At 61.0% G+C, this 26,908-nt stretch overlaps 1 protein-coding gene and 1 long non-coding RNA gene across 13 annotated transcripts in view; one reads left to right on the top strand and one right to left on the bottom strand.

The window, feature by feature from the left end:
* ADORA1 (adenosine A1 receptor) overlaps positions 1–13,629 on the bottom strand; it is a 29,489-nt gene extending 15,860 nt beyond the window's left edge. Inside the window, exons 1-2 of one of the 3 annotated variants that reach the window (XM_055318982.1) lie at positions 13,516–13,629; positions 12,012–12,409 (exon numbers count right to left, since the gene is read on the bottom strand). In XM_055318982.1, coding sequence (XP_055174957.1) covers positions 12,012–12,352 — 341 coding nt within the window. In that variant the 5' untranslated portion in view covers positions 12,353–12,409; positions 13,516–13,629. Of the gene's footprint in view, positions 1–7,764; positions 8,270–12,011; positions 12,410–12,713; positions 13,089–13,515 lie in introns of those variants that run through there. The other 2 variants (XM_055318983.1, XM_055318984.1) reach the window with 2 other exon arrangements.
* On the top strand, positions 10,798–20,518 carry LOC129505745 (uncharacterized). 10 transcript variants are annotated; one of them, XR_008663593.1, is made up of 5 exons: positions 10,798–11,007; positions 11,308–11,462; positions 15,210–16,553; positions 16,653–16,813; positions 17,062–20,518. It is a non-coding gene; the product is annotated as an uncharacterized LOC129505745 (long non-coding RNA). The 10 variants fall into 10 exon arrangements; XR_008663596.1 differs by having other exon boundaries at positions 10,798–11,462; positions 15,210–15,532; positions 16,471–16,553; XR_008663590.1 differs by having other exon boundaries at positions 10,798–11,462; positions 17,062–17,252; positions 17,481–20,518.
* The last annotated feature ends 6,390 nt before the right edge of the window (positions 20,519–26,908 follow it).

Genomic DNA, 26,908 nt, shown 5'->3' with positions numbered 1-26,908 from the left:
AGGCCCGGCTCTGAGGCCTCCTGGGGAGGACAACGCGTCCTTGACCACAGCAGAGACAAAGACACACGCACACCCCACACCCCGTTATCCACCCGCCTTCCTCCCTCCCAGCAGCCGGCAGGAGAGGGGCCAGACGAGCCCGTGACCGAGCAGGGAGCTGGTGTGCTTACACGCTCATCCTCAGTACGACGATGGACACACGCGACGGAGGTCGGAGCAGGGGCACCAGCGTGCCAGCCCGGCTGCCGATGCGCTCGGGGCTCTACGCCCCCAGACCCGCACACACCCCTCGGTGTGGGTAGGGGACAGGAGTGCTCCCCAGCAAGGAGGACGCGGTCCCGCGGGCAAGGCAGGTGGCTGGGCCCTGAGGGGTCCCTCCCGGTGCCCGGCACCCCCACCCCATCAGCACCGGCCAGTGGGGACATCCCGGCTCCGCAGCCTCCCCAAGGGGAGGTGGCCCCTGCCTCGGTCGTCCTCACAGGAGCTTCGCCTGAACGGTTTGTCCTTCAGGTGTGGCCTGCGGAGCTCAGGCTGGGCCACGACCTCACGGGCAGAGTGAGGCCTGGGGAGGCCCCACCTCGCTGAGTGACCCCGGCAGGGCCTGGAGGCCCCAGGCCCCGGCTCCCCCTGCCCACCTGCCCACTGGTGGCTGCCGGTTCCTTCCCCGCAGCCCTGACGGCGCTGGCAGGTGGTGGCACCACAACATGCCCCGGGGCCAAGCGGCTTCCTCCCTGACCGTCAGCCCCGAAGGCAGCTGGCTCCTCTGCTGGGCGCAGCAGGGTCCCCCGAGAGCGGGTGCGGAGCTGCGGCCCCGGGGTGGAGGGGCTCAGCTCCCTCAGATGCCGGCACCCCCCCACCGGAACAGGAGCGTGCGGCTCGGAGGGAGCCAGGCCAGGGTCCAGACACCGGAATCTCCCGGGGAGGCCCGTCACCCCTCTGCACCCCAGCACCCGCCGCTGACCTCCCGGGAATGTTTTCACAAAATAACCCTCACGCTTCAGTGCCTGCCGTCCCTCTGGGGTGAGTGTGACAGATCCCACTGACTCCTGACCGGGCTCAGCAGTTTAGCGCCGCCTTCAGCCCTGGTGTGACTCCAGAGTCCTGGGATCGAGTCCCACATCGGGATCCCTGCAGGGAGCCTGCTTCTCCCTCTGCCTGTGTCTCTGCCTCTCTCTCTGTGTCTCGCATGAATAAATAAATAAAATATTTTTTTAAAAAAAGTCTGAGGTAGAGGAGCTTTTTTTGCAGACAGATCTTCCCCCTCGTGCCCCCGAGAGAACCACTGCCCGGTGAGTTCCCACTCCAGCCGGTGGGTGTGCATCAAAGCTCCTGGTTCTGCCGGGACAGGAAAAGGAGGGCCCGAAGCAGCTCTCACCTTGCTGTGGTCAGGGCCGCCCCCGCGGTGGAGACGGGAGGATCGGAAACCAGTGACCTCCGAGGTCAGGCTGCACGGTGACTGCCGTGAGGCCTGGCCACTGGCGTCTGTGCCGAGCCTCCCAACAGCCCTGCGGAGCGTTCTCTGCCGCACGAGGCTAAAGGAGCCGGCCTCTTTGTGGAAGGACAGACAGGGCTTCTGGGAGCGGCCCAGGGCCCAGGTGGGGCTCCCCCTGCTGCCTGCCCTGCCCATCAGGGCGGGGCCACAGCTGGCACCTGCTAACCTCGTGCCCGGCCATCCTCTCTGCTGCCTCGGCTGAACCTGCACGGCTCAGTGCCCCACAGTGGCTCGGGGGAGTGGGGGCCGGGGTGGCTGTTGTAGGGTTGGGGGGACAGCCGCTCTGGAGGGGTGATGGGATCCAGGCAGCTCCGGAGACCCACGGAGAGTCCCGGGGCAGAGCCGCCCGAGGGACCCTGAGGATGCACAGATGCGGGGGCCCAGCTGTCCCAGAAGTCACTGTGTCTTGTTCTGGATGGAGCCTGGCAGGAAGGAAGAACCCCTCTGCTGCTCCTTCTGGAAGCTTTAGGGGGCCCAAGCCGCCTGTCCTTCCTGCTGTGCTTCCAGCCCAAGAGACCCAACAACGGTCTCCCAAGGAGTGAGGCGAGAAGACAGTCGGCGGCGGAGCCAGAGGCACGGGGAGGCTCGCTGGACATTTGAGCGGCCCCTTCCTGGGCTACGGGGGGCGGGAAGGGGCCCACCTGCCGACCTCACGAAGGCACGGAGGAGGGGAGCCAGCAAGAGACAGAAAGCCGGAGGGCTCCCTGTCGCACCAGCTCCACTCGGGCCTCTGTTTTGCTCCAGTTTCTCCCTTCCCCACCACCAGCTACCCAGTGGCACCAACCAACCTGACCCCTTCCCCCACTCTGCCCCCACAGCCTCTACTGGGGGTCTAACCCTAACTCCCTCCAGGTCCCTCCATCTCCACTGCCTCCGGGGCCCCCGGCCACCCCCAGCCCTGCGGACAGCCGTGACCTCTGACAGTCCCCTGCGCCCCCCCCTCCCCCCCCCCCGCAGGGCGACCTTATACATCAATGTGCCGAGTACGCGGAGTACGCGGAGTTCTTACGACAAACCACCCTTGCACGCGTGCAGTGACCCTATTTGGTGGTGATGTATTAATCTTTTTATCTACCACCGGTTTTGATTTGCTAATATTTCATTGACTAATTCTGACCTTTGAAAAATGTGATTTAGATGATGTCACCCCCTGCTTAAAGTGCTCAGAGGCCTCGAAGCACACTTGGAATACAATCCGAACTCTTGACCGTGGACCACAAGGCCTACAAGGCCCCACCTAAGTCTTCAGGCGCCTTCAGGTCTGCGTGGACACTGACTCGGGGTGTGGAGAAGAGCGGGGCGGCTTCCCCCCTTGAATTCTCCTCCGGGTGACCGCGGCTACCTGCTCGCTTACCTGTGTGCTCGCTCTCTCCCTCCATCCATCCCTGAGCTCCGGGAACAGGGCCCCCTCTTTGGCCCTGGCCGTGACGAGAGACACCGAGTGACGGGCACGGAATCCGGCCCTTGTGGATGAATCCAGAATGACCCCTCCACGGTCGGCACGCCTGAACGGGCGCGGATGAGCACGGCTGCTTGGAGCTCATCACCGTGAACCCCAGGCGAGCCCGTGGCGCTGCCCCCAGAGACGCTGGACCTCCTGAGCATGACTGCACCCTCGCCACCCTCCCTCCCCGGGGGTGACCTCGCTCCCCAACCTCCCTGAGAAAGCTGAGACACTCAGAGGACAATTCCACCTGCCAGTCCGCACACACGCACTCGCCCCTCCTGCCCGACCGCGGGCCAGGCCAGGCCCTCTGAGTGTGGCCGACCCGGCGGGCCCCGGGGCTCCGGCGCAGGTCTGGCACTCTCTCCGGGACCATTAGCTGTGGGCACACAAACGTGCTAACGTCCCTCCACAACGCAAAACAAAATCTCTTGTTCCCCCTTCTGAGGGCTTCTGCCCCATCGCTCTGTCCCCTTCATAACAAAATTCTTCAAAAGAGTAGCCCATGCCCACTGGCGTCAAGTCCTTCCTCTCCTCTCCCGAGCTTTCTCAGTTACGCTCCCTGCTCCACCCCACTGGCACTGTTCCTGCTAAATCCTGGTCGCTCTCAGTTCTCAGCCCTCCCCCGCCTCGCTCCACCCCTCCTTCCCCTCCACACCTTGCAAAGCTCTGCTGCCTGGAGCCACACTTACTCCAGGTGTTCCTCCTACATCCACGCTGTCTCTTCCCCTCGGACCTCTCAGTGCTCTGTGTCCTCTTTAGCTGTATTTTTTGCTCTTGGAGACCTCATCAAGGCTCCTCGGTGATTTAGACCTGATCAGCACGCAATGGCTCTCCCTAACCCTATTCCCAGCCCACATGTCTCCTGAACTCCATCCCTGCGTATCCATCCAACCGCCCGCTCAACATCCCAGAGGTATTCGACAAATACCCCAAACTCAACGTGTCTAAATCTGAACTCCATTGCTCACAAAACCTGTACCACCCGCAGCCTCTCCCACCTCGGATAATGCCAACTCCACCCCGCCAGTTGCTTCGGACTGAAATTCTGGTCACGCTTGACTCTTCTTTCTCTCACATCCCACATCCAATCCATAAGCAAATTCCTTGGCTCTTTCTTCAAAATACACCCGGAATTTTAACAAATCATCATACATTCATGCGATGGAATTCTAGCAATGAGGGGAAAAAAACCACAAGCCAACCAACAAACAAAAAAATCCTATCGTTTCCCTTAATAAGAGGGATGAGTCTCAGACATAACTTTAAGCTTCAAAAGACAGATACAAAAGAAAACTTACACTTGATTCCCTTTACAAAAGTTCAAGAACAGGCAAAAATCAGTCTATGCGGATGAAGGTCAGAGAGTAATGGTGACCTTTCAGAGGGCACGGGAGGGACACAAGGGAACCTTCGAGAGAGCTGAACAAGTTCCAAATACTGATCTGGGAGGTGGTTGCATGTAAGAATTTATGGAGCAATATGCTTAAGATTCATGCATTTCACTATATAAGCATTTTACCTCAATAAAAAGTAAAATTTGAAAATGCACGCCCAGAATTAGCCACTTCTCCCCACCAGCTCTGTGCCATTCTGACTCCGGCCACCGCCCTCTTCCCCCCTCGTGTGGTGGCCACAGTAGCGAACTGTCCCCTGCCTGCCCCTCCAGTGCCCTCTCAATACAGCAGCGGAGTGAGCCTTTAAAGTCTAAGCCATATTGAACACCAATAAAAAATAAATTTATAAATAAATAAATAAATAAATAAATAAATAAATAAATAAATAAATAAATAAAGTCTAAGCCAAATCATGCAGCTTCTGTGCTGTAAACCCTGCAAGGGCTCCCCATTTACCTCAGGGTAAAGCTGTCCTTGCAGCAGCCTCCAAGCCAGCAGGTCACTGTGTTTCCGCTCCGGGTCTCCGACCAGTCTCCAGCTTGATCACTCCACCCCCGCGGCCAAGACCCCAACCCTTTAAGGTACACTCCTTCCTCCGGACCTTTACTCTCCCTATTTCCTCTGCGTGAAAGTTGTAATATCTGCCCGGCGTAGTCCCCCTCCTCTAAGGTTTTGCTCAAACGGCACCTCCCCAGGGGGCCTCAGCGATACCCCACTTACAGCTGCAGCCCTCTGCCCCCACCGGCACCTCAGTTCCGCTGAGCCTGCTCCTTTCCTTCTCCCGAGGGCTCGTGCTACCTCCTAGCACTCCGCATCCTAGGTATTGTGCTAATTTATTACTTAGCGTCTGTCCTCCAAACCGGTCAGCATGCAGACTCCGGGGGGTCTTTGTTCTGTTAATGAGCGTACCCCAGGTATGATAACAGATAACAATGCCTGGCGGTAGGAGACATTCCGCAGTATAGATCTATCCACATCAGGCCCCTGGGTGAGAATGAGAAAGGGTAACAGCTGTGCTCTCTGGAAGGACAGAAGTTCTGGCCAAAAGAGTGTCCCGAAGGACCTCTCCCACGTGAGCTGGGCAGCAAGGAGCGGGTGTGGAATAGGGTCCAGCTGCCCCCCAAGCACTGCAAGCTGTCAGGGGCCAGTCTCCTGACACCCCCGCTCCCACCCCAGGCAGGTTGGGAGTTTGTGCTTGGCCACCTGGGTCTGTAGGAATCCACCATCTCAACAGGCGCTAAGGGAGAGACCAGAGCAGCCTGCTCACCTTTGTATCTGCAGGTGTAAGCCCTGCAAAGTGCCTGCGACGTGGCAAGTGCAGAAGTCAGTTTATGAAATACATCTACGGCAGTCCCCATGTCCCTGACCTTATTATGCCTCTACCCCCACCAGGGATAAAACTCCCAGGGCGAGGAGCTATGCAGGGGAAGGTGTCTCATCTCTTCTTTTGGGGCAGGGAAGGCCTTTGCCAGCTGCCTCCACCTCCTTGCCTGCCCCCAAGCCAGCATTTCCAAGGGGATGTGGGTGCCAACGTGCACCCACCCACCTGCCTCCTCTTCCTCTCCCATCCCACCACGACCCACCAGCCTTTTCTTTGTTCTACAGCAGCTGGCAGCCTCCTCTGGGCTTGAGTTTGGGAGGCTGAGGCTCAAGAGGCAATTCACGTGGCCCATGGAACCATGTGCTCGCCCTGCCAAGTGGGGCCAACTAGAAAGTGCCGCACTCCAAGCCTCCTCCCACCCCCTACCCCGGGACTGCTCTCCTCACCAAGAGGCAAAGAAACAGAATGTCCAGGCCTCCGGGAATAGAGACTAGGCCATGAGGGGGAGGCCAGGGCCAGCCAGTCCTGCCCTGCCTGGCCCCGAAGGGCAAAGGGGCAGAGGAGTACCAGGGGCGCCTCCGGGAACCTGCAGTGTCATCAAGCTGGGCAGGAGGAGTGGGCAGAGCTGGAGTAGAGAGAGACGGGAAATATTTAACCTCTTTTAAAAATCCTGACGGGCGGAAGCTGTGCTGTATACCAGGACACGCACCCAGGGGTCCAGGCCGGGCCCCGACCCCACAAACAACGTGAATTGTGCCTATCACTGTCGTGTTCATCGTAATCATACCAAATTGGTAACAATCCGAACAGCCGAAAATATAAGAATGAATACGTGAAACATGAAATTCATTTATTCAAGAAATGTTTCCAGCAGGCCTACTCGGTGCCAGGCACAGGGGATACGTGGGTACGTACACGGATGTTCCTGCCCCTGATCATGTTTAGCAAAGCTCAGAAAAACCAGCGGCACCATGAGGGGTTGCGAAGAAGTGGATGCCACCTGAGTACCTAACAGAGGTTAGCCTGGTCCAGGGGGAGGGGGTCGGAGGAGTCCTCCGGGGCCAGAGGCTGTTTTAGCTCAGACCCAGAAATGAACAAAGAGGCAATCCAACATTTTACCCTCATAAAATTCTTACAAAATCATCCTTATTGACATAGGGAAATACTTATGATACGGTAAGTAAATAAAGTGGGCTATAAAGCCACACTTGCTCTCCGCCACGTAAAAATCACATTGATGTCTCTGTATATTTAGAGATACGGATATATATAGAGACACACGTGGGAAAAGTCTCTGGAACACCAGAATGTGAACACCAGTCATCTGTAGGCGGGAGATTTACTGGTGACTTTATCGTCTTTATTCTTCCCTGTGTTTCTCAACATTTTCACCACGAGCACCGATTGCTTCCACGCTCAGAAATAAATACCACCTGCCGGGGCACGGCCTCCAGGCTTCGGCCCATGAGCCTCGGTGGGGTTTCTCCAGAGCTCGCTCCCGGGCACCTGGGCGGCTTGCTCCTGAAGACGACGCAGCCTCCTGGAGGCCGGCGGGGAGCTTTCTTTCACCCTTGAAACGCATCCAGGTTTCTCTGGGCTAGAATCTAGGCCCCCTCCCTCAGCAGCTCGGAGCATAAGCCACCTGGAGGCTAGCCCCAATCCAAACAAAGACATTTCCCTTTTCATCTCAAAGTGACGTGTCTTCACTGTCTGCCTCGAGGCCCGCCGCTGGTCTGCTGACTTACCTGGCTCGCTGCTCCCCGAGGACCCGAAGGCCCAAGGCTCCTCGCGCCCAAGCCTTTTACATCAGAGGCTGCGGGCGAGAGTCAGGATTGGGCGGAGGGAAGAGCTCGTAGCCAAGCCCTGGGCCCCAGTTTCCCCCTCTGCAAGAGTGAGGAAGTCAAGCTTCAGGGCTCCTCTCCCCGCAGCTGCTCTGGGCCTGTGACTCACCCACCCCTAGGGGAGCTGCAGACAGACGACCACCCCTGAGAGCAGATGGCATCACAGAGGACAAGGTTCTGGGGCCCGGAGGCCACAGCCGGTCACCTGGTCACCTGCTGGGGTACAAGCCCAGGAGACACTCGGGTAATCAAAAAGGATCCCGGCTCACCAGGGTGGGAAGAGCTCATTTGACTTCCAACAGCAAGCACGTCCTCCTCTACCAGGTTTGTCCCCTGGCCCAGCATGCTGGCCTCCGACACTCCCCGCTGTGCTCCCATCGCAGCCCCACTGAGCTGGGAGGCGTCCAGCTGAGCACAGAGGCAGGGCTGCCAGGCGCTCCCCTGCCCACTGGCGCGAAGGTGAGTGGGTCTGAGAGGGAGGCGCCCGGCGCAGCGAGCAAAATACCAAAGCCATTGGCAAAGATCAGAGGAGAAAAGTCACCCCACTGACAGCCTTGAGGAAACTCCTCCATAAATCCCACAGCTTCTTGGGGGCGGATTCCAACACATATGGGCTCCCTGGTGCAAGACATCTGTTAGACAGGCCTGGATCCAAGGCCTCTCTCTGCTCCTGACACAATGTTCGTCTGGGCAAGTCACTGAACCTCCCCGGCCCGCAGACTTCAGCTTACCTACACAAGTGTCCACGGAATGGGCCTAGCAAAACCGTCCACTAGCGAGAGGTGAGGAACAGTAAATGCGTTGAAGCACGTAAAACAACGAAAACCAAAAACCAAAAACCAAAAAAGCACGTAGCATCATGCCAGGCTCAGAATGACTAGGAGCTAGAAAACACAGCCCAGCACAACCTTCCCAGGGTCTCAACACCACGTCAGCAGGAGCCACGATGTGAAGAACCGCAGTGTTAGAGCCGAAGGGAAGCTCGGGGCCTCAGCTCGAGTCCCTTGATCTAACAGGTGAGGTGGGGGGGAGCTCAGAGAAGGTGCCCAGTTTCGCCAACGATGCACAGCTAGGAAGTAACAGAGCAAGGCCCCAAGTCGAGGTTTCTGGCTCCCAGATGCCCACCACCCCGTCAGAGCACCCCAACCTCTCCGGCCTCAGAGAGCCCTTGCTCGGCTTCCCCTCCCGCAGAGAGGGCTTTGGCCAGGGACCCCCCTGCTGGCACCTTGCCCCATAACCAGCCCCCTGGAGCCACCCGGGAACTCAGGGTGCGGGGTGGTGGGTGAACGGAGACTCTAGGAGACTCCCTAGAAGTAAGAGCTCAGGGGAACAGGGTATGGATTACCAGGCCTGCTGCGGCGCGATGCAAATAAGATGCAAAACACATGGAAATGGCCACAGGTTATTGATGAATCAACAATTTGAGTTCTTTCTGTCTTTTTTTCTTTCTCTTTCTTGTAACTGGATCATACTATGTGATCTGAACCATTTTTCTCTCTTGGCTTTCTGCCAAATGGAATGAAATACGATTTGTGGTGGACTGAGCACTGCTGGCTTTGCTTAGTGAGGGGCCCGAGCCCGCTCCTGTGACCCACTCCTGCCTCACCCTCTCCCGGAGTGCAGCGCATCTGCCTCCAGTTGGCCTGTCAGGGCAGTAAGCCAAGAGCAGGGGGACCTCGGCTGAGAGATACTCCCCCAGACCCAGCAGCTCGCCGACCAGGGCTGCCACTCCCCCTGCAGGGGGACGTGGCAGAGACGGGCCAGGGCCCGGAGTGGCCATCACGGCAGACCAGCCTCCAGGACCCTGGCTTTGGAGACGGGCCCCAGCCCCATTTCTACCGCGGAGAAGACTTCTCCACGGGGCAGGACACCCCCAGGTGCTGCTGGGGTCCCAAGGAATCATGCGGGCAGCTGTGGTCAGATCCCTGAAGGAGAATGCAGAGGAGGTCTAGTTCCCAGCAAGAAGGTTAGAGGTCAGACACCCGGAAGGCCTGCCGGAGGCTCAACCCTGTGAGCTCTGCAGACGCATCCAACACAATGGACGTTTACTGACTATCCGCCGTGTGCCAGACACTGAGCTAGGCATTCTGGAGACTTGGCAGAAACGGGCCGCGTGCAGTCGCTGCCTGGGTCACTGCCTTGAACACGCGGACAATCCACCAGGGAAGGAAAAACATGTATAAATATAACCCGACAGTATTTTGAAACCTCCCTGGGAATGCAGCGTGTGTTCGTGGGGCGGGGGCATGTGTGTGGGTGTGTGAGAGCACGAGCGTGCACGGGGTGGGGTGCCAGGGCTTGCTCATTCAGACCCACTTTGAGCCATACGGTAATGCTGCTGATAAAGCTACGGACACAAACATACCACGTACGGCCCGCAGGTGATACTATGTGCATTTTGTAGCCCTGAGGGTTTTCTATCTAGGAGTTCATTGTATTTCTCCATTCATTTGAGGAGGAAGGTCCTATTATTACTTTTCCCTTTTATAGATGAGGAAATTGAAGGTTCATAAGATGAAAAAGTGACTTTCCCAAGGTCACACAGCTAGGACTTCACAGTTAGGATTCGAACCCAGGCCTGGACTCTATGCATTCGCCTGCCTCGGCCCGCAGAAGGCAGCTGGTCGGGGCGCCTGGTGCCTCAGTCAGTTAAGCGTCTGCTTTCGGCCCAGGTCATGATCCTGGGGCCTGGGGTGGAGCCCGGCATCGGCTCCCTGCTCAGCGGGGGTTCGCTTCTCCCTCTGCCCCTCGCCCACTCGTGCTCTCTCTCAAATAAACAAAATCTTAAAAAAAAATAGAGGTAATAATATTAAAAGGAGGAAGAGGAGGAAGAGAAGGAGAAGAGAGGAAAGCTCCTCAAGATCCCAGCTCCTGGAGGCTGGAGCCAGGAGCAGCCACAGCTGCCCCGGGGGAGGTGGAGCCTGCGGTTCCTGCCCGCACAGCCCCCACCCGTCCCCACGGGGCAAGTGAGCACATTCTGAGGCCTGCGACCTCTGTCACTTACGACCAGGCCTCTGGCTCACCTTGGCACCCGCTGAGCCACACAATTTCTGGAGCGGCCCTCCTACCTCTGCAAACCTGCGGGAGTTTCCTAACGTGGCAACACTTGGTTCTAATGGTTCTAATGGTCGGCTCGGAGGCCCAGCCCGCTCTAATGGGCTGAGACCAGCTTCCTCCGCCCCAGCCGCCTGCGGCCTGCGACTAATGGTGGCAGCAAGGCCCCTCCTCCGCCTCCACCCCCACCCCGTCCCCGCAGCACTCTTCACCCACCTGCCCTGGGAAGCTGGCAGTGCTGAGGGAGGCCGGGCACGGGCACAGGCATAACGGTGCCCGGGCAGGGGGCTCGGGAAGGAAGGGAGGTGGGCAGTGGAATCTAGGCTGCGCTCCCACCTGCTTCGGGAGACCCTCTGGTCTTTCCCAACTTTCTCCTTTAGCAGCTCCTACTCCACCTCCCTCAGAGGATCATGGAGGACACAGGGAAGACACGCTGCACGAAGAAAAGCTTGGAAAAGGTAAACGTGCACAAATGTACTGCAAACGGGAGAGCCGTGGGCGCCGCAGCCTTCCCCGGGCAAGCTGCCAAGCGAGGCCAGAGGCCCCATGTCCCAGATCTGGAAGCTGCTCTGGAAGGCGGGTGCCAGACAAGGCCAGAGCTCCCTGGTAGAAGGGGGATCTGCTGGTGACAGGACTTGGAGGGGGCAAGCACGCCTCACAAGAGCGTCCCAGCAGGACCAGCGCTGGCAGCGCGCCCAGGCATTCACTGGCACTCGGTGGCCCAGGCACTGCCTGGTGACGACATTACGGCCTGGCAGGCCCCGGCGTGGACCGGACACCCGCATGAGGACCGCCACCCTGGTGCTGCCTGGACCCGGCGTAAGCACCTCTGCTGGGACCGGCATAGACGCACACAGTTTAGCCAGAGAACAGGGCCTGCGTCGCCCCCCCGCCGGCCTGGAGCAGAGATCCCGTAAGTGGATGCTGGGCAGAGGTAATCAGACGCCGGGACTCAAGGGGACAGCCCCGGAGGGTGGAGCCGGCGGCCACGGCCACAGAGAACAGGAGCCGCCAGCGCGTTCAGGTCGCCCGCTGGGATCTGCCGGAGAAGCAGCACTGGGCGGCATGGGCCACCTCGGTCATCCTCGCCCCTCTAGCAGTCGGCTCCGCCCCTTCCACCTTCCTGGGGCCAGTGGGGCTCGGTTTACCCCCCTCTTTGCGCAAACCCTCCAGGCAGCCTGGCCTTCCCCGGCTGTATCTGAACAGCCGCAGCTCCAGCTCTGGGGGCCCGGGCACCGCCAGCTTCACGTTCCTCCAGCAGCCCAGCCCCCCGCGGCTTCAACTGCCGCTCAGCTCAGCTCACTGCTCCCGGGGAGAGTGGGGGACAGAGGGCAGAGCCAGGGCTGGGGCACAATCTGGCTTTCGCGGGGTCTGTTGCTCTACCTGTCATCCTCTCTAGGTGCACCCCGGCCCGGGGTGCAGGGTGGGGCGCAGCGGGTACCTTGGGCTACTCTGGACTCACCGGAGTGGGATCTTGACGCGGAGGTAGCGGTCCACAGCAATGGCCAGCAGGGCCAGGATGGAGCTCTGGGTGAGGATGAGGACAGGGCAGGCGACCATGAGGCAGGTGTGGAAGTAGGTCCGCGGCCCGATGTTGATGAGGATGGCCAGCGGGATGACCAGGGCGCCCACCGCCACGTCAGCCACCGCCAGCGACACGATGAAGCAGAAGGTGGCATCCCGCAGCGCCTGGTTCACCTTCACTGCCCAGATCACCAGCACGTTCCCGGGCACAGAGACCAGGGCGATGAGCACCTCGATGCCAATGTAGGCGGCCTGGAAGGCCGAGATGGCGGGCGGCATGGCAGGCGGGGGCCAGGCACATCAGCAGGCCGGCGTGGAGGGTTCGGGGACAGGCACCTGTGGTGGGAAGCCCGGGGTGGGGAGGCCTGCCTGGGGGGGACCCCAGGCGGCTCCGAGATCCTGCGCGCCCTGCAGCTGCACCCCACTGCGCCCTAGAGCCTGCCGGGCTGGCGGGTACCAGGGCCCTTCCTCCGCCTAATCTTTGTCCCCTCCCCTTATCGTCCCGGAGGTTCCATTCAACAACTTAAAATAGCAGTGCTCGCTGCTCCGCCTTATCAGGTGTGCGGCGCCCCAGGCCACACCCCGCCAGGGGTCCCCGGGCCGGCTCCGCCCTCCCCCTCACCGGCCGCAGGGCGCTCACCCTCGGCCGCTGGACACCGGGGTCCGCGGCGCCGCCCCAGTTCGACACCTGGAAGCGCGCGGGGCTGCGGGGGGCGGGGGCGGGCCGGGCAGGGCTGCGGGGGGCGGGGGCCGGCCGGGCCGGGCAGGGCAGGGCAGGGCACCGGCGCTCACCGGCCCGGGCTCCCGCCGCAGCTCCCGGCCTTCGAGCCGTCACATGGTCGCGGAGGCTCAGCCCCGGGCGCCTTTAAAGACGTAGCGCCCCGGTCACCCGGGCCGGGCAGGGGGCGGGCGGCGGGCTCCCCCGACCCGACCCGCATCCCGCGCCCGCCGCCCCGCACCCCTGCGCCCCCAACCCTGCGCCCTGCGGCCCAACCCTGCGCCCCCGCCCCACAGCCCTGCGCCCCCCACCCCTGTGCCCTGCGCCCCCCGCCCCGCAGCCCTCGCCCCGCAGCCCTGCGCCCCCCGCCCCGCAGCCCTGTGCCCCTGCCCTGCAACCCTGCGCCCCCGCCCCGCAGCCCTGCGCCCCTGCCCTGCAGCCCTGCGCCCCCTGCCCCGCAACCCTGCGCCCCCAACCTTGCGTCCCCTGCAGCCCTGCGCCCCCCGCCCCCCGCAACCCTGCGCCCCCCCGCCCTCCCCCCCCGCAGCCCTGCGCCCCCGCCCCCCGCCCGCCCCCCGCCCCCGCAGCCCTACGGTCCCGCCGCAGGGACCCTCCCGGCCCGGGCTCTCCCCGCCCCCGCCCGCCCCGAGGGGCAGTCCGGTCCCCCCTCCACCCTCCCCTGCTCCCCGCACCGGGGCCGCGGCGACCGGAGGCACAGACTTACCCAAGGTCACGCGGGCGGGCAGGGCTCCGAGCACCTGCGCCGCGGCCCAGCGCCCTCCCGGCCCGACGCCTCCGCGCCGCCCTCCGGGGATGCCCGCCGCGCGCCGCCGCCTGTCGGGCCCCGGGACGAGCCGAGCCGCGGGCCTGGCCTCCGGCGCCTCCGTCGCCCCCGCGGGAGCCGAGTGACGAGCGGCTCCGCGCCCCGGGAGGGCGGGGGGAGGCGGGGGCGGCGGCACCGCGGCCCCTCCCTCCTCGCCGCGCCTCCTCCCCCACCCCCTCCTCCAGACAAAGGAAGTGATTCTGGGGAGAAGCGCCGGCCCCGAGCTCCAGGCGGGGCGGTGGATGCCCCGGGGGAGGACGGGCACCTCCCGCGCCCCCCGCCCCGGCCCGGCCCCCGCGCCCCCAGGCGACCCCGAGCACAGCGCTGCAGGCTCCAGGCTCCGGGCTGAGCCACCGCATCCCTCCCGCGTCCCCGCCGTCCTTCGGGGCTGCTCGCTGGCCCCGGGCAAGGTCCGCTGCACGGGTGGGGGCACTGGGCCTCGGGGAAGTGACCGACCTTCCCCAGAGGATCTCGGCCGCTGTCACCCCCTCCCGTGCCCCCTTCCCGCCTCCCCGCCCTCTCCATGGCCCAGCACCTAAGCCCAGGGGTACCCAGCCCAAGACTCCGGGTCGGAGGGGGCTTCCAAGACATCACAGAGCAGGTCTTAAGGGGACCAGAGGAAGAAAGCAGGCTCCTGACTCCCGACACAGTGCTCTCCACACTGTGCCCCATCCTGGCCCCTCTTGGCTGCCTCCTGCTGCAGGTGCCATCTAGGTGGCCCACTGGTGCCTCACCCAGAACCCCGTGCCTTGCAGAGACCCTGACCTGAGAAACCCTTGTTGGTGGATATTGGAAATGGGTCTGGGAGGGCAAAGAGAACCAGTGCCACCGGGCCACACCCAGGCCCCAGAGGGCACTGCCCCCTTGCTGGGTCTTGGGAGGAGGGTGAGCTTGCAGCTTCGGCTGGCGGGAAGGGGGGCACCGAAGCAGAGGAGTGATGGGCTGGGGCAGGACGGCCAGCAGCGCGAGGAGAAGGTCAGATGGGGTTCATCCTGGGGGAGGAGGAGGAAGAAACCCAGGAGAGGGCAAGATCGCTTCCTAAAATTGCAGTGTCCCTGAAGTCCAGCTGGAGAAATGGGGAGGGGGGCACTCTCCTTGACCGCTGTCCCTCCACGCCCCTGCGTGGACTGCGTGGAGGTTAAGACTTCCCTAACACCCCCAGTGATGCTTGCCCCCCAAGCCCCACGCCAACCTGTGGGTCTATCCCCACCTGCCTTGGACCCTGGCCTTGACCCAAGTTCTTCTGGGGTCAAGGTTTTCTTCTGATTTCTCACTCAGCCCCCCGATTTTCACTCATGTAGCTGATGACAGAAAGAGCCAGGAAGCCCCCGGCAGGTCTAGCTTGGGGCGGAGGCGGGTGGTGGTGGTGGAGGCAGAGGGGTGGTGACTGCATCACCCTATGTCACCTTCCAGCATCTTCAGCTGCAGAGGACACCTGAGCCCACCCCCAACTCCTCTAACCGTGGGTGGTTGACGTTTAGTGGATACGTTTGCGCAATACCTGTACATCATTTGTTTTTCCTCGGTTCTGGGTAAAATGAACCAAAACCCTCTTCTCTCTCTCCCTTCCTCCCTCAACCTCTGCTTGTTCCCAGGGCCAGGCCTCCTGGGGGATTAGACTGGCCTGTTTGAGAACAGAGCTGGCCCAGTCAGGGTCCCTCCCAGAGTATCTTGGAAAACACACCATCCCCCAGTCTTCGGCAGGAGGGAGTGGGGGTGTCAGTGGTGAACACAACGCTCCTGGGTGACAGAGCCATTCGGTGCAGTGAGAAGAGCACTTGATCAAGAGTCGGAAGAGCTGGAAGCTGACTCACTGGATGGGGGTCCAAGCAAATCTCTTCTCTCCCCTGGGCGCCCGTTCACCCATCGGTCAGCTTAGCCGATTGACGTCTTTCGTCCTCTCCTGCTCCAACAGCTGGTAAGTCCGTTCCAAGGTGGGAAACATGGAGACCACGGGTTCTGGGTCTTTCTACCTGGAAACCTTCTGAGTCCTGGCTGCCCCACGTAGGACAGACTCCCGGATGGAGCGGAGGAGAGCTCTGTGGTGGGGGAAGGGGGACGTCGGGTCTATAGTGGGAAGAAGACGATGTGGGAAGGTGTGAGCAGAGCAGGGGGAACAAGATACCGAGAGTTTGCACCGAGCCAAAAACTCTGGCTTTCGAAGTCTGTCCGGGACCCCTAACTAGAGGACCCCCCAGGGTCCACTCGTGCTCTGCAGACCATGAGCCTCCATGCTTTCCCCTGCCTGGAACAGCTGAGTCTTGGTTTCCTCATCCATAAAATGGGCGTGGGAACTGCACCTCGCCTCGTCGTTGGGAGGCCTTGAGCCGACTTGCGGGGTGTGGGTGGGATTTTATCCACAAGGCAAGTGGGCGGCACCAGGCAGGTGGACTTGGCTCCACGCGGCCAGTCATGCTGATCCCACAGGTTCCAGAGCTGGGGACCCTCACGGGGTCCTTACCCAGAGAAAGCTTCTCTCTCGCCTGTGGCTCTGGGGGCAGGAGAATAAGATCTCAGTGGGTCTAAGTCCCCCCAGGGCCTCGCCCCTTCACTTCTGGTCCCACTTCTTTGCTTCCGGAGCCCCACCCTGGGCTGCTCGGGGCCTCCCACCTCTGCAGTCTCTGTGCTGCCAGCAAGGTGCAGGGGGAAGAGAAGGGGCTGAAGTGGGAGCACCCCTGAGGGCAACCCTGCATGCCCTCCTTGCTAGAGTCCTCCCAGCGAGAGAATCCACCGCTGAGCACGCCTTCCTCCGGGTACCGGCGGGGAGGGTGTAGCCAGGCCAGGCCAGCTAGCGGCCCCAACCGAGAGCCTGCGGGAGTGGACAAGGTTATGAGCTTGGCCTCTTTCCCTTTCCAGCGAGCAGGAGGCTATCTGGTCCCTGGGTGTCTCTCGGCGTTGTGTGTCCAAGGAGGGGGAGGAGGGCTGCACCAGGGCCGCAGGTCGGAGGAGAAGCCCCAGCCCCCCCCCCGCCCCCGCACCCCCCCCCCCCCCCAGGGAGCCCACTTCCAGGCCCCTGCAGTGACTTCCTCCGCTTTCAGGTCTGGACTCCAGGTCTCTCTGCTTCCTCGTCCCTTCTCCAGCACCCAGGTCAGAGGCTCCTGCGGAGGAGACGCCAGGGAAGGAGCGCAGAGTGGCCTGAGTGCTCCCCACGTGTCCTCCCACCGCTGAGGGCAGGGGAGGCATGGGCCGGGCGGCCAGTGTGAGTTCCCGAAGGAGGCTGCCCCTCGGCTTCTGTCCCAGCCCCGGTGCCCCTACTCCTCCTTCTGTCCTGTTCAACAAGCATTTATCAGATCCCTTTTTGGATCAGACAGTGAGCCGGGCACCGGGGACAGAGAAAGAAGAAAAGCAAAGTCTCCCCCGTAGTTTCAGAAAGTGCTCCTGTCAGGCGGAGGAGCGGGAGGTCTTTCCAGCCTCAGTCTACCCCACCTTCCTCTTGCTCAATTTCAGGAGGGATGAAGAAGCCTGATGCCAGAGCTGCGGGCCGGCGAGCCCTCTCACCAGTGGGCGGGCGGGGCGCGGGCTGCGAGCGAGGCCTTTGGGGCTTGAGCCCTGGGACCCCCGGGTGGGAAGGAGCCACCCCACGTGAGCTACAGCGCTGACCTCCCGTGTGGGTTCCTGGTGTGAGGCTTTATATCAAGGTAAGAGTTTATTAGTTCTGTGCCTTTAAATACTAGAAAATCTGAACGTCAACCCAACCTCATCATTGTGTACAAAGGAAACCGAGACCCAGAGGAGCAGTGAACTTGGTCAGACCCACCCACGAGATGGGGGAGAGCCCGGTGCCGCGGGGGAGATGGCCACAAGTGAGCCACACTCTGGCCTGGGTCCGCGGACCCCTTTGAGCACCAGCCCTTTAAACCCGCCAGGCTCTCAGCCTCGCCCGCTCATCGGGAGGGAGGAGGCCCAGACGCAGCCGATCGCATCCGGTGGACCACGACGCCAGGGTGATAGAGGTGTGGCAGCGGCACAGCAAGTTAACATCTGTGAACACGCACATCATGTTCCACACGGAGCGGCCCCTCTAATGCTCACCGTGCGCCCGGCAGAGAGCAACGCCGCGGTCAGCGGCAGCCGGGAGGTCAGAGGGAACCACCTGGCAGGGCCGGTACTGACCCAGATGCGGGGCCCTGTGCTCGTGCAGGGGCGCGGGAGGGTCGGGGTGATGGGAGTCGCTGCACCCGTTGATCTGGAAGCGGTTCTTGGAGGAGAGAATCCCCAGCAGCCTCGTGGATGCATTTGCTGGCTCCACCGGTATGTGTCGGAGACCTACCATGAGACGGTGCCAGTCCGAGGTGCCCTCCGAGTGCTTGCAGCGTGGGACCCAGAGGCCTGGGTCAGGCCTGCTTAGAATCAGCTGAAGCTCCACGGGATATGTTCCAGGACCTCCCTGGGCCTGCCCGGCCCGGGTTGGGTCCTGGAGGAGGAGCAGGGTGCTCTGCGTTCGTGGAGAAGTTCTGGTGGCATGAAGGAGGGGTTTCTGGGCAAGAGTGGGGCCTTGGCCAGGGCACCGACCTCAGGCTGGCCAGCAGGGTGACAGCTGGGGTTCGTGCTGCTGCTGGCCTCCCAGGGGAGGCTGAGAAGACTGGAGTGGGCCATGCATCCGGTTAAACCCAGAAGGCCTCAGCCCCAGCCCCGGCTCCACCCCGTAGCACCAGGTGAACCCAAGTACTCACCACATCTCTCCAAGCCTCAGTCTTCTTTTCCATAAAAGAGGAATAATTACGTTGCCTGTTTTTTGTTTGTTTGCTTGAAAGTGCTTTTCAGGTTGTAAATCACTGGGCAGATATCATGACCTCCTCTATGGGAGACGGGAAGCCTCTGGGCCTTTTTGAGCAGGAGGCCGAAGAATCTGAAAGATGCTTTGGAAAGATCATTCTGTGACCCTGTGCAGAGTGGGCTGGAGGAGCGAGAGGTAAAACAGGAAGACCTGTCCTGACCACAGAAGATTAGAAGCCACCATAAGAGGAAATGGTGGGAACAGAGAAAATAGACAAGAGAGATGTCACATGGGACCCCCCCGGGCTCCTTGGCCAGTCACGCAGAGCAGCCAGGGAGAATGGAGAGGCGCTGACTCGGATCCCCAGCTTGGGCTCCTGGGGGGTGCTGGCCACTGTCAGGCGGACACGACACAGGAGAGGCAAGTTTCGGGGACTGAGCAAGGAGGACAGGTTGGGTGGGATGTGCGTAAGGGGACATCCAGGAGCAAGGGCCAGCAGGCTTGTGCAAGTGGCCAAGGAGGCAGTCACAGCTCCAGCTGGGTCATATCATGAGGTGGAGGTCAAAGCCCTGGGAGAGATGAGGTCGCTCGGGGAGGCACGCAGAAGGAAAAATGGAGGGGAACAGCCAGAGGGGGAGCGGGCTAGCAGGTGTTTCAGGGAGAAGGGTGCTGAGTGGTTCAGGATCCCAGGGGGGAAGTGGTAGGATGTGGTGACAGGAGGGGAGGAGCGGGGGTAGAGGCCCCATCTGTCTCCAGGGTTAACGCTGTGGGGGTGGGGGCGCAGGGAAGGGAATAAAAGCTGGACAGTTGGCGGCGGAAGAGTGGGGTCGAGAAGAGGCTGGTTTCAGGCGGGGAGATCTGAGCATGCTCACAGCCGAGGGAGCGAAGCAGGGGCAAGAAGAGGTGAATCAGAGGGAAGAGCAACTGAGAACAGACCCTGCTTGTCAAGGACCCTAAGTGGTTGATGACAGCCGGCTGGGCACGGCGCTCGGGCGCTCACAGCCCTGGGAGTGCTAGCTCTCCAGCATCTCCCCCCGAGCACCCCCCCTGCCCGGCGCTGACCCACCCCCACCGCGCCCAGCAGACACGTGCCAGCAGTTTGCCCGCCACATTGCACACCAATTAAAGAATCAGCCTTGTCCAGGCACCAGCATCTCCTCATCTGGCAGCGGGTGGCCCGGCCCCGCCCCTGACCCCAGCCCACAGGGCGCCAGCCACGGACTGCTTGGCTTCTCCGGCCCGACTGCAGCCAGAGTGGTACCTCTGGGCAGCCCACCTGCCCCCCCACACCGCCTGGAGACGCCAAGTGGGCTCCATCACTTAACAGACTCAATAGAGCTCCCTGCCCAGCCACCCCATCCTGACCAAGACACGCTCCCCACCTTCCCGGACTCCCCAGACACCATCTGTAGGATGCAAGGGCCGGGATCCCCTGCTTCCTCTCCCTGCAGTGGGCAGAAGGGTAAATCAAGGCAGGGGAGCTCCCGTGGCTGTCGGAGGTCAGGCAGGGTGGCATCCGGACTCCCTAGTGCTTCCCTATTCCTTCCCACACATCAAACAGTGCCCTCGCACCTCAGGAAGGAGAAGGAGGCCCGTTACCTCCTGTATGTTCTCAGAGGGAGAAGAAGGCCCTGAAGATCGGGGGAGAGAGGGAAGGAGGAGCACAAGTACCGTTTCTAGATTAAACTCAGGACACCCAGAGACATTTTTAAAGAGCTTTATTGATGCGTAGTTTGCACATCATGAAGTTCATCCATTTGAAGTGTAACACTCCATGATTTTTCAGCATGATTACAGAATTGTGCAGACGTCCCCATAATTTAACTTTGGAACATTTTCATCACCCTCCAAAGAAACGTTGCACCCGCCAGCAGTCACTCCCTGAGCCCTCTCCAGTCCTACGCAGACCCGGCAGCCACTCCTCTGCTTGCTGTCCCTGTGGATGCTCCTGCCCTGGACCTTCCCCGTGGATGGCACCATGCACTGGGGGCCCGGGCACTGGTTCTTCCACTTGGTGTGACGTTTTCCAAGTCCCTCTCTATCGGACGTGTCCGTACCTCATTCTTTTTCAGGACTGAGTAATATTCCATCTCGTGCCTGTACCACGTTGTGTTTACCCATTCGTCAGTTGATGGACGTTCGGGTGGTTTCCACTTTCAGGCTCCTATAAATAATGCTGCTGTGAAATTCGTGTATGAGTTTTTGTGTGAACATATGTTTTCACTTGTTCTGGGTAGATACGGACGGAAGGAGGGGCAGGACCACAGGCCTGGGCCTTTGTCACGTCCATCCCAGGTATCGTCACGCTGCCTGGTGCAGAAGCTCTTCTGATCCTGTTCAACAGGTTAAATCACAGGCTCCGAGAGAGGCCTGGAACCACCACGAGCTGGAACTGGGGCAGGAGCTCGGGCCTCCTATTCCCGGTCCAGGGTTCTTCATGATGAGCTGCGGTCCACGCGGGGGAACAAAACATCCGGCATTTGAAAAGCCGCATAACCAGTGCGAACAGTCCCCTCGTCACGCTGAAGTCCTCATTGGGTGCTTCGGGGACCATGTCCTGGGTGAGGCGCAGACTGAAGCTGAGGCTTCGTGGAGGGGGCGAGGTGGAAAGGCCTCTCTCCTGCACCCCAGTGACCCCTGGGAGCTGTCGCCAAGCCTGGCCCAGGCTCCCACCGCGACTGGCTGACAGCAGCGGGCCTGGCGGGGACGGAGCCAGGAGCGTGCCTGAGGCACGGACTCAGTCACATGGCAGCACCCCGGGTGCTCCGCGCTCTTGGGGAAAGAACAGACAGAGCCCTCTGAAAACCTCAGGCTTGGCCACGGGTTCGGGGTTCAGCTCCTTCTCTGGGCCGCAGTCTTACCCTGATGTTAGGTGGGACTGAATGCTCGGCGGGTTATTCCGGTCATGGCTGCCCTGAACCCGAGGTCCTGTCACCAGAGAGCCCTGGGTGTGAGGTCACAGGCCTTGCACAGTGCATGTGCCTAGAGTCAGGCTGGGGAGGGGCTGAGGCCTGGGCGCCTTGCCCCCGTGGCCTCACCCCAAAGTCCCGAGTTCTAGGCCGGAGGACCTAACAGGGCCTGTAGCAGGTGCCTGCTGACCCCAGGAGCTGCTCCCCGTGTCCCACCCCCGTATCCCCCCGTGTCGCCGCCGTGTCCCCCCCCGTGTCCCCCCCGTGTCGCCGCCGTGTCCCCCGTCTCCCCCTATGTCACTCCCCGTGTCTCTCCCCCGTGTCCCGTGTCCCCCCGTCTCCCCTGTGTCACCCCCGTGTCTCTCCCGTGTCCCCGTGTCCCCCCGTGTCCCCCCGTGTCACCCCCGTGTCTCTCCCCCGTGTCCCCCTGTGTCCCCCCGTGTCACCCCCGTGTCTCTCCCCCGTGTCCCCCCGTGTCCCCCCGTGTCACCCCCTGTGTCACCCCCCGTGTCCCCCGTGTCACCCCCCGTGTCCCCCGTGTCCCCTGTGTCACCCCCTGTGTCCCCCTGTGTCCCCCGTGTCCCCCGTGTCCCCGTGTCACCCCCGTGTCCCTCCGTGTCTCTCCCCCGTGTCACCCCCTGTGTCCCCCGTGTCCCCCCCTTGTCACCCCCCATGTCACCCCCCGTGTCCCCCCGTGTCACCCCCTGTGTCACCCCCCGTGTCCCCCGTGTCCCCCCGAGTCCCCCCGTCTCCCCCCGAGTGGGCGGCACAGGGTCCCGCGGCCCACGCCTCTGCCCCAACCACGTGGGTGCTGCCCCGGGGCAGGGATGCGGCCCGGCGGAGGCCGCGGGGGGCTGCGGAGCTCAGGGACCTCAGGGCGGGGCGCCCGGCGCTGCTGGAAGCCGCTTGGCCCCAGGGCTCCGCGGACGCGGGAGGGGCCGGCGTTTCCGTGACCCGGGCCGGGCTGGGGGTGCGGGACCCGCCGGGAGCTCGGCCGCTGCCCGGGCCTCGGGCTCCCCCTGCTGGCGGGACGGCGGCCGGGGCGCGGGGGGGGGGAGGGAGGGGCGGGGCGGGGGGGAGGGGGAGGGAGGGGGTGGGGCGGGGGCGGAACCCCCTCCCCAGACGCCCCTCCCCGGCTCGGCCCCCCAACTCCCGGGCCCCCTCCCCGGATGCCCTGACCAGCTCGCCCGCCTAACACCGGATCGACCCCCTTCCCTGGGGCGCCCCCCCCCCCCCCCGGCCTCCCCCTCCCCCCTCCCCTGCTCCGGGCTGGGTTCCCGAGGGAGGAGGAGCCGTAGGAGCGCGCAGGGTCGGGGCCTGGCAGGTGCACTGCGCCAGGCGGCAGGTGAGCGGATCCCCCGCCCCAGCGCACCAGGGAGCCGGGGGTGGGGGCTGCGGAGGCCGCGGACCTGCCGGCCCAGAGGACGCTCCCGCCTCCCGACGCGCGACCCGAGGCGCTCGGTGCCCTTCGTTCCAGGCCGAGTCTCCTAAACCAGCCCAAAGGGATAGGGGTGGGCGCCCCTGGGCGCTCCTATTCGGAAAAACACCTCCAGAGAAAAGGATTTCTGGCTTCCTTGACTTGCCCCGACCTCCCCGACCTCCTCTAACTGCTCGCAGTTCTGCTAATTCAGGCGCATCGGCCTCTCCTGCTCCTGGAAGTGGGGGCCGCGGGCCTCAGCGGCGCTTGCTCGTGGCCCATCCAGTCCGCCTCAAAGGTTCTGACAGTCTGGTCCCTTGTGTCAAACAAATTTGACATCATCCTTCTTAGTGTCTGGCTTTGAGCCCATTACTTAACCAAGAAGCCTCAGTTTTCTCACCTGTAAAATGGAAGTTACAGGGCTTTCCGAGTGGGCTGCTGGAAGGGCACCGTGATAAATCATAAAGTCAATAGCAGGGGGCACCTGGGCGGCTCAGGGTGTGATCCCAGGGTCCTGGGATCGAGTCCCGCCTCCGCTCCCCGCAGGGAGAATCAGCGGCACTGTGCATACAGTAGGTATTCTCTAAATGTTATGAGCAATTATCGCTACCTCCACAGTTCTCCTACCTCTCCCAGTCTCTCACTTAACTAAAGAGAAACGGGGGGAGGCTGCAGCAGGCAGGTGGGAGTTCTGGGCGGAACAGTGAGGACTGTGCTGTCCTGCGTCGGTGACTTCTCAACTGGTCACCTCCTTGTGCTCTGACCCCCTGTCTGAGGGGAGGGGTGGCAGCTGCTTCCCTCCCCTGCCCAGGCCTGACCCAGCCGAAGGCCTGGCACAGCTGCTGGAATGGCCCAAATGCCTCGGGTTTAGGGCTAGGTAGAGGACAGCTGGCCGTGGGGGGGGGGGTGGGCAGGAAAGCAGCAGCGCGTCCCCCCTCTCGCTGTGTCCACTCAGTCTGCTGCTGCCTAAGACTTTCAGGTCAGCCTGGGACCTCTGATCTCCCTCCGGGGCCATCTCCCGGTGGGCAGAGGGGGTGGGGGGCAGGCCGGAGGAAGTCTCCCTCTTCCCGCCCCCTCCCCTCTGCCCTGAAGCCACCCGCTGCCCACCCCCAGGCCCCTGCTCCCCTCCCGCCCACGTGCTGCCCAGCTGTCCCTGGCGTGAGCTGGGCACCCCGCCTGCCTGCGCCACTCATGAATCGCCAGCATTCACACTCTGGCCCCAGAGCCTCCACCTGTTCCCCTCGGTCTGAGCAGCAAGGCTGTGCGGCCCCATCTGTTGTCCTCCATCCAGGGTTCAGTGCAAGAGACTAAACTTCAAAACCCTTAGCTTCCACCTGCCAGGCTGAGGGTGGGGAGGCCTGGCTGATGGCGGGGACGAGCCAGGGCCATGCCCACGTCCTGGGAGAGCGGCCCTGCTCCCCCCACCCCCGGGCCCGCCAGCACCGCCTGAAACAACACCCACGTACCCGGGGAAATGGCAAAAGCCCACTCTTCCCAACAGGACATTTGCAGGTTTTGCAGCCTTGTCTTACTCGTTTCATCTCTTCCCCGACAGTGCCCAGGTCGGGGCCAGTCCGCGTTCGATGCAAACACACAGATGCAGCAGTGGCAACCTTCGTTTGATTAATTTTTTGTTATACAAGCAATGGGTGAATACATTTTCCTTGATTCAAATAAAAAATGAAACCACTACCACTCAGACTCCAATTCCCTTTGACGGGTCTCCCAAATCCACAGCCTTCCTCCTAAACAGAGAGGTGACCACGGTTCCGGCCTGTCTGCACATATGCCTAATAAGATAACGGGTACTATCACGTGGGTTCGGGTTTTGCTGTTATTTTTTTATGTAAATTGTAACTACAATTATCCTGCAACTAAATTCACTAAAAAACACGGAAAGTCTCCCCTTCCTAAGCCGATACCTACCGAGATCCACGGCAGCCTCCTTCAGGGGTGCGTAGTGTTCTGAGCGTGGACATATCGTGCTTTTCTTAGCTGTTTCCCTATCGACCGACACTTAGATGGCCTCTGTTCTTCTTCTTCCATTACAAACATGGGGACGAGCCTCCTTTCATAAACTGCTTAATTCTCTCTTCCTACCCCTTGTGGGCATGAAGGGTTACTATTTCCACTGTTTTAGGGGCACAAAAATACCAGAAGTGACCTTAGGAGCATTTTAGAACCAATCTGTAATAATTTTTTCTTCTAAAATCCTGGGTCCCCCTAAGATGATTTCCATACCCGCTTGGGGGCAAATTACTGTTCTAGGAGATGGCTGTGGTCCAGGAGGGAGAAGAAGACATCAGAGAGAGCAAAGAGACGAGCAGTGAGGACAAGGGACCAGGGAGGAACAAGAAAGAGAAGGGAAAGGGCCTGCGGATTACAGCCGTCTCTGCAGCCGGGAAGCCTGGGACCATCCAGCAGGAAGGAAACAGTTAAGTGAAACTGGGCATATCTAGTCTGCGGAATATTATGCAACCATTAAAATGATAATTATGGAGACGATGTAGGAGCATGGAGAATGCTTCTGATATTAAGTTAAAAAGCAGACTACAAAATTAAAGCGGCATTATGACTACAACTCTGCAAAATGATACATACAAAGATGGGGAGGGAACCCAGACGAATGAAAACAATCAGATTGGTTGTGGTAGCAGAATTGTGGGTGCACTGTTATTACCATTTATTGCCACTACCATTGTGGTAATATTGTTTTGTGCAATATATGATTGATTAACGCTACATAGCAGCAAGAAGAAGGAAGGCAAGGAAAACGAATAAGAGAGGAGACGAAGAAGAAGAAGGAGGAGGAGGGGGCGGAGGAGGGGGAGGAGGAGGAGAAGGAGAGGGGGGAGGAGGAGGGGGAGAAGGAGAGGGGGAGGAGGAGGGGGAGGAGGGAGGAGAGGGGAGAAGGAGAGGGGAGGAGGGGGAGGGGAGGAGGAGGGGGGAGCATAGCACAGATGGAGAGATGAGGACGGGAGGCTGGAAGAGAAGCCCATGGACCACCGTTAGCAGCCGTGTCAACCACAGAGCTGACTCGGGCTCTTCCTTCAGGGTCTTTGGACTGAAAACAGGTGGTGATTATTTTGTTTCGTTTTTAAGATTTTATTTATTTATTTGAATGAGAGAAAGAGAGAGGATGGGTGGGGGGAGGAGCAGAGGGAGAGGCAGGCTCCCCGCTGAGCAGGGAGCCGCACGCAGGGCTCAATCCTAGGACCCCAGGATCATGACCCAAGCCTACGGCAGACGCTGAGCGGACCGAGCCACCCAGGGGTCCCTGAATGCCGTTTCCACCGTACATAGCAGATACCCACCTTCCTCCCGCTGCCTGCCAGTATCTTTTAAAGCTTCCCCAGGAGTTAGGGATACCAAGCTCCGGAGTTTAAGGGACTCAGAGTCTAGCAGGTACGGAGAGAGCGGGCATGGATATGTGAGCAACGACAATCAACAAATGTTCGACCAGAGGTCTAATCCTCTGAAGCTGGAGGTTCCAAGGTCCCAGAAGTCCTCACGAGCTGGGCATCTCAAAGGATGGGCAGGAGGTTGGCAGGTGGAGAAAAGGGGGAGCATCCTAGGTATAAGGCACTCGTGCCAAGGCACCGGCGCCCACATTACAGTGTTTAATCAAAACCATAGCACGCTCTAAGTTGTGTGTTGGAGAGATGACCCTTGAGACGATGGGGAAAGTGGTGAGAGTAAGTGGAGAGGAGGAACATCAGTTGGGAGGTTACCTGAAGAGTTCTGATGGGAAAGAGCAGGACCCTCCGTAGGGGCAGTTAATGGGGTGAGGACAGAGGGATTAAGTCAAGAAATCCTTATGTAGAAATGATAGAACATTGTTCGTTCGTGCAGTGAACATCTTTTGAGGGTCTGCCATGGCACCGAGCCTTCAGCGATGGAAGACAGTCTCTGTCCTCAGAGGGGAAGATGGAGAGGGAGACAGATGGTTCCAGATGGATGTGAAAAGTGCTGCAATAGAGAGAAGCCAGTGAGGGAGAGAGCATGAGGGGCGGGGAGCAGATGGGAGGTGGGAAGGCAGGGAGGTCCTTCTAGGTCCCCGCCTCGGAGGTTGGGTGGACAGTGGAGCCGCCGCATGTGTCCGGAAGCGCAGGGCAAGGGTGCGTCTGCAGGCAGATGATGGCTGTGACTTGGGCCTCTCGCTCTTGCTTTGCTCCTACCCATCATGAAGAGCCAAATGTGGCTTATGCTGCCTGTTGCCTCCTCAGTTGAATGAATCACATGGAAAGCACC

This window comes from Nyctereutes procyonoides, unplaced genomic scaffold, assembly GCF_905146905.1.
Source record: "Nyctereutes procyonoides isolate TBG_1078 unplaced genomic scaffold, NYPRO_anot_genome, whole genome shotgun sequence".
NCBI lineage: Eukaryota > Metazoa > Chordata > Mammalia > Carnivora > Canidae > Nyctereutes > Nyctereutes procyonoides.
This window is presented reverse-complemented; position numbering and strand designations above follow the sequence as displayed.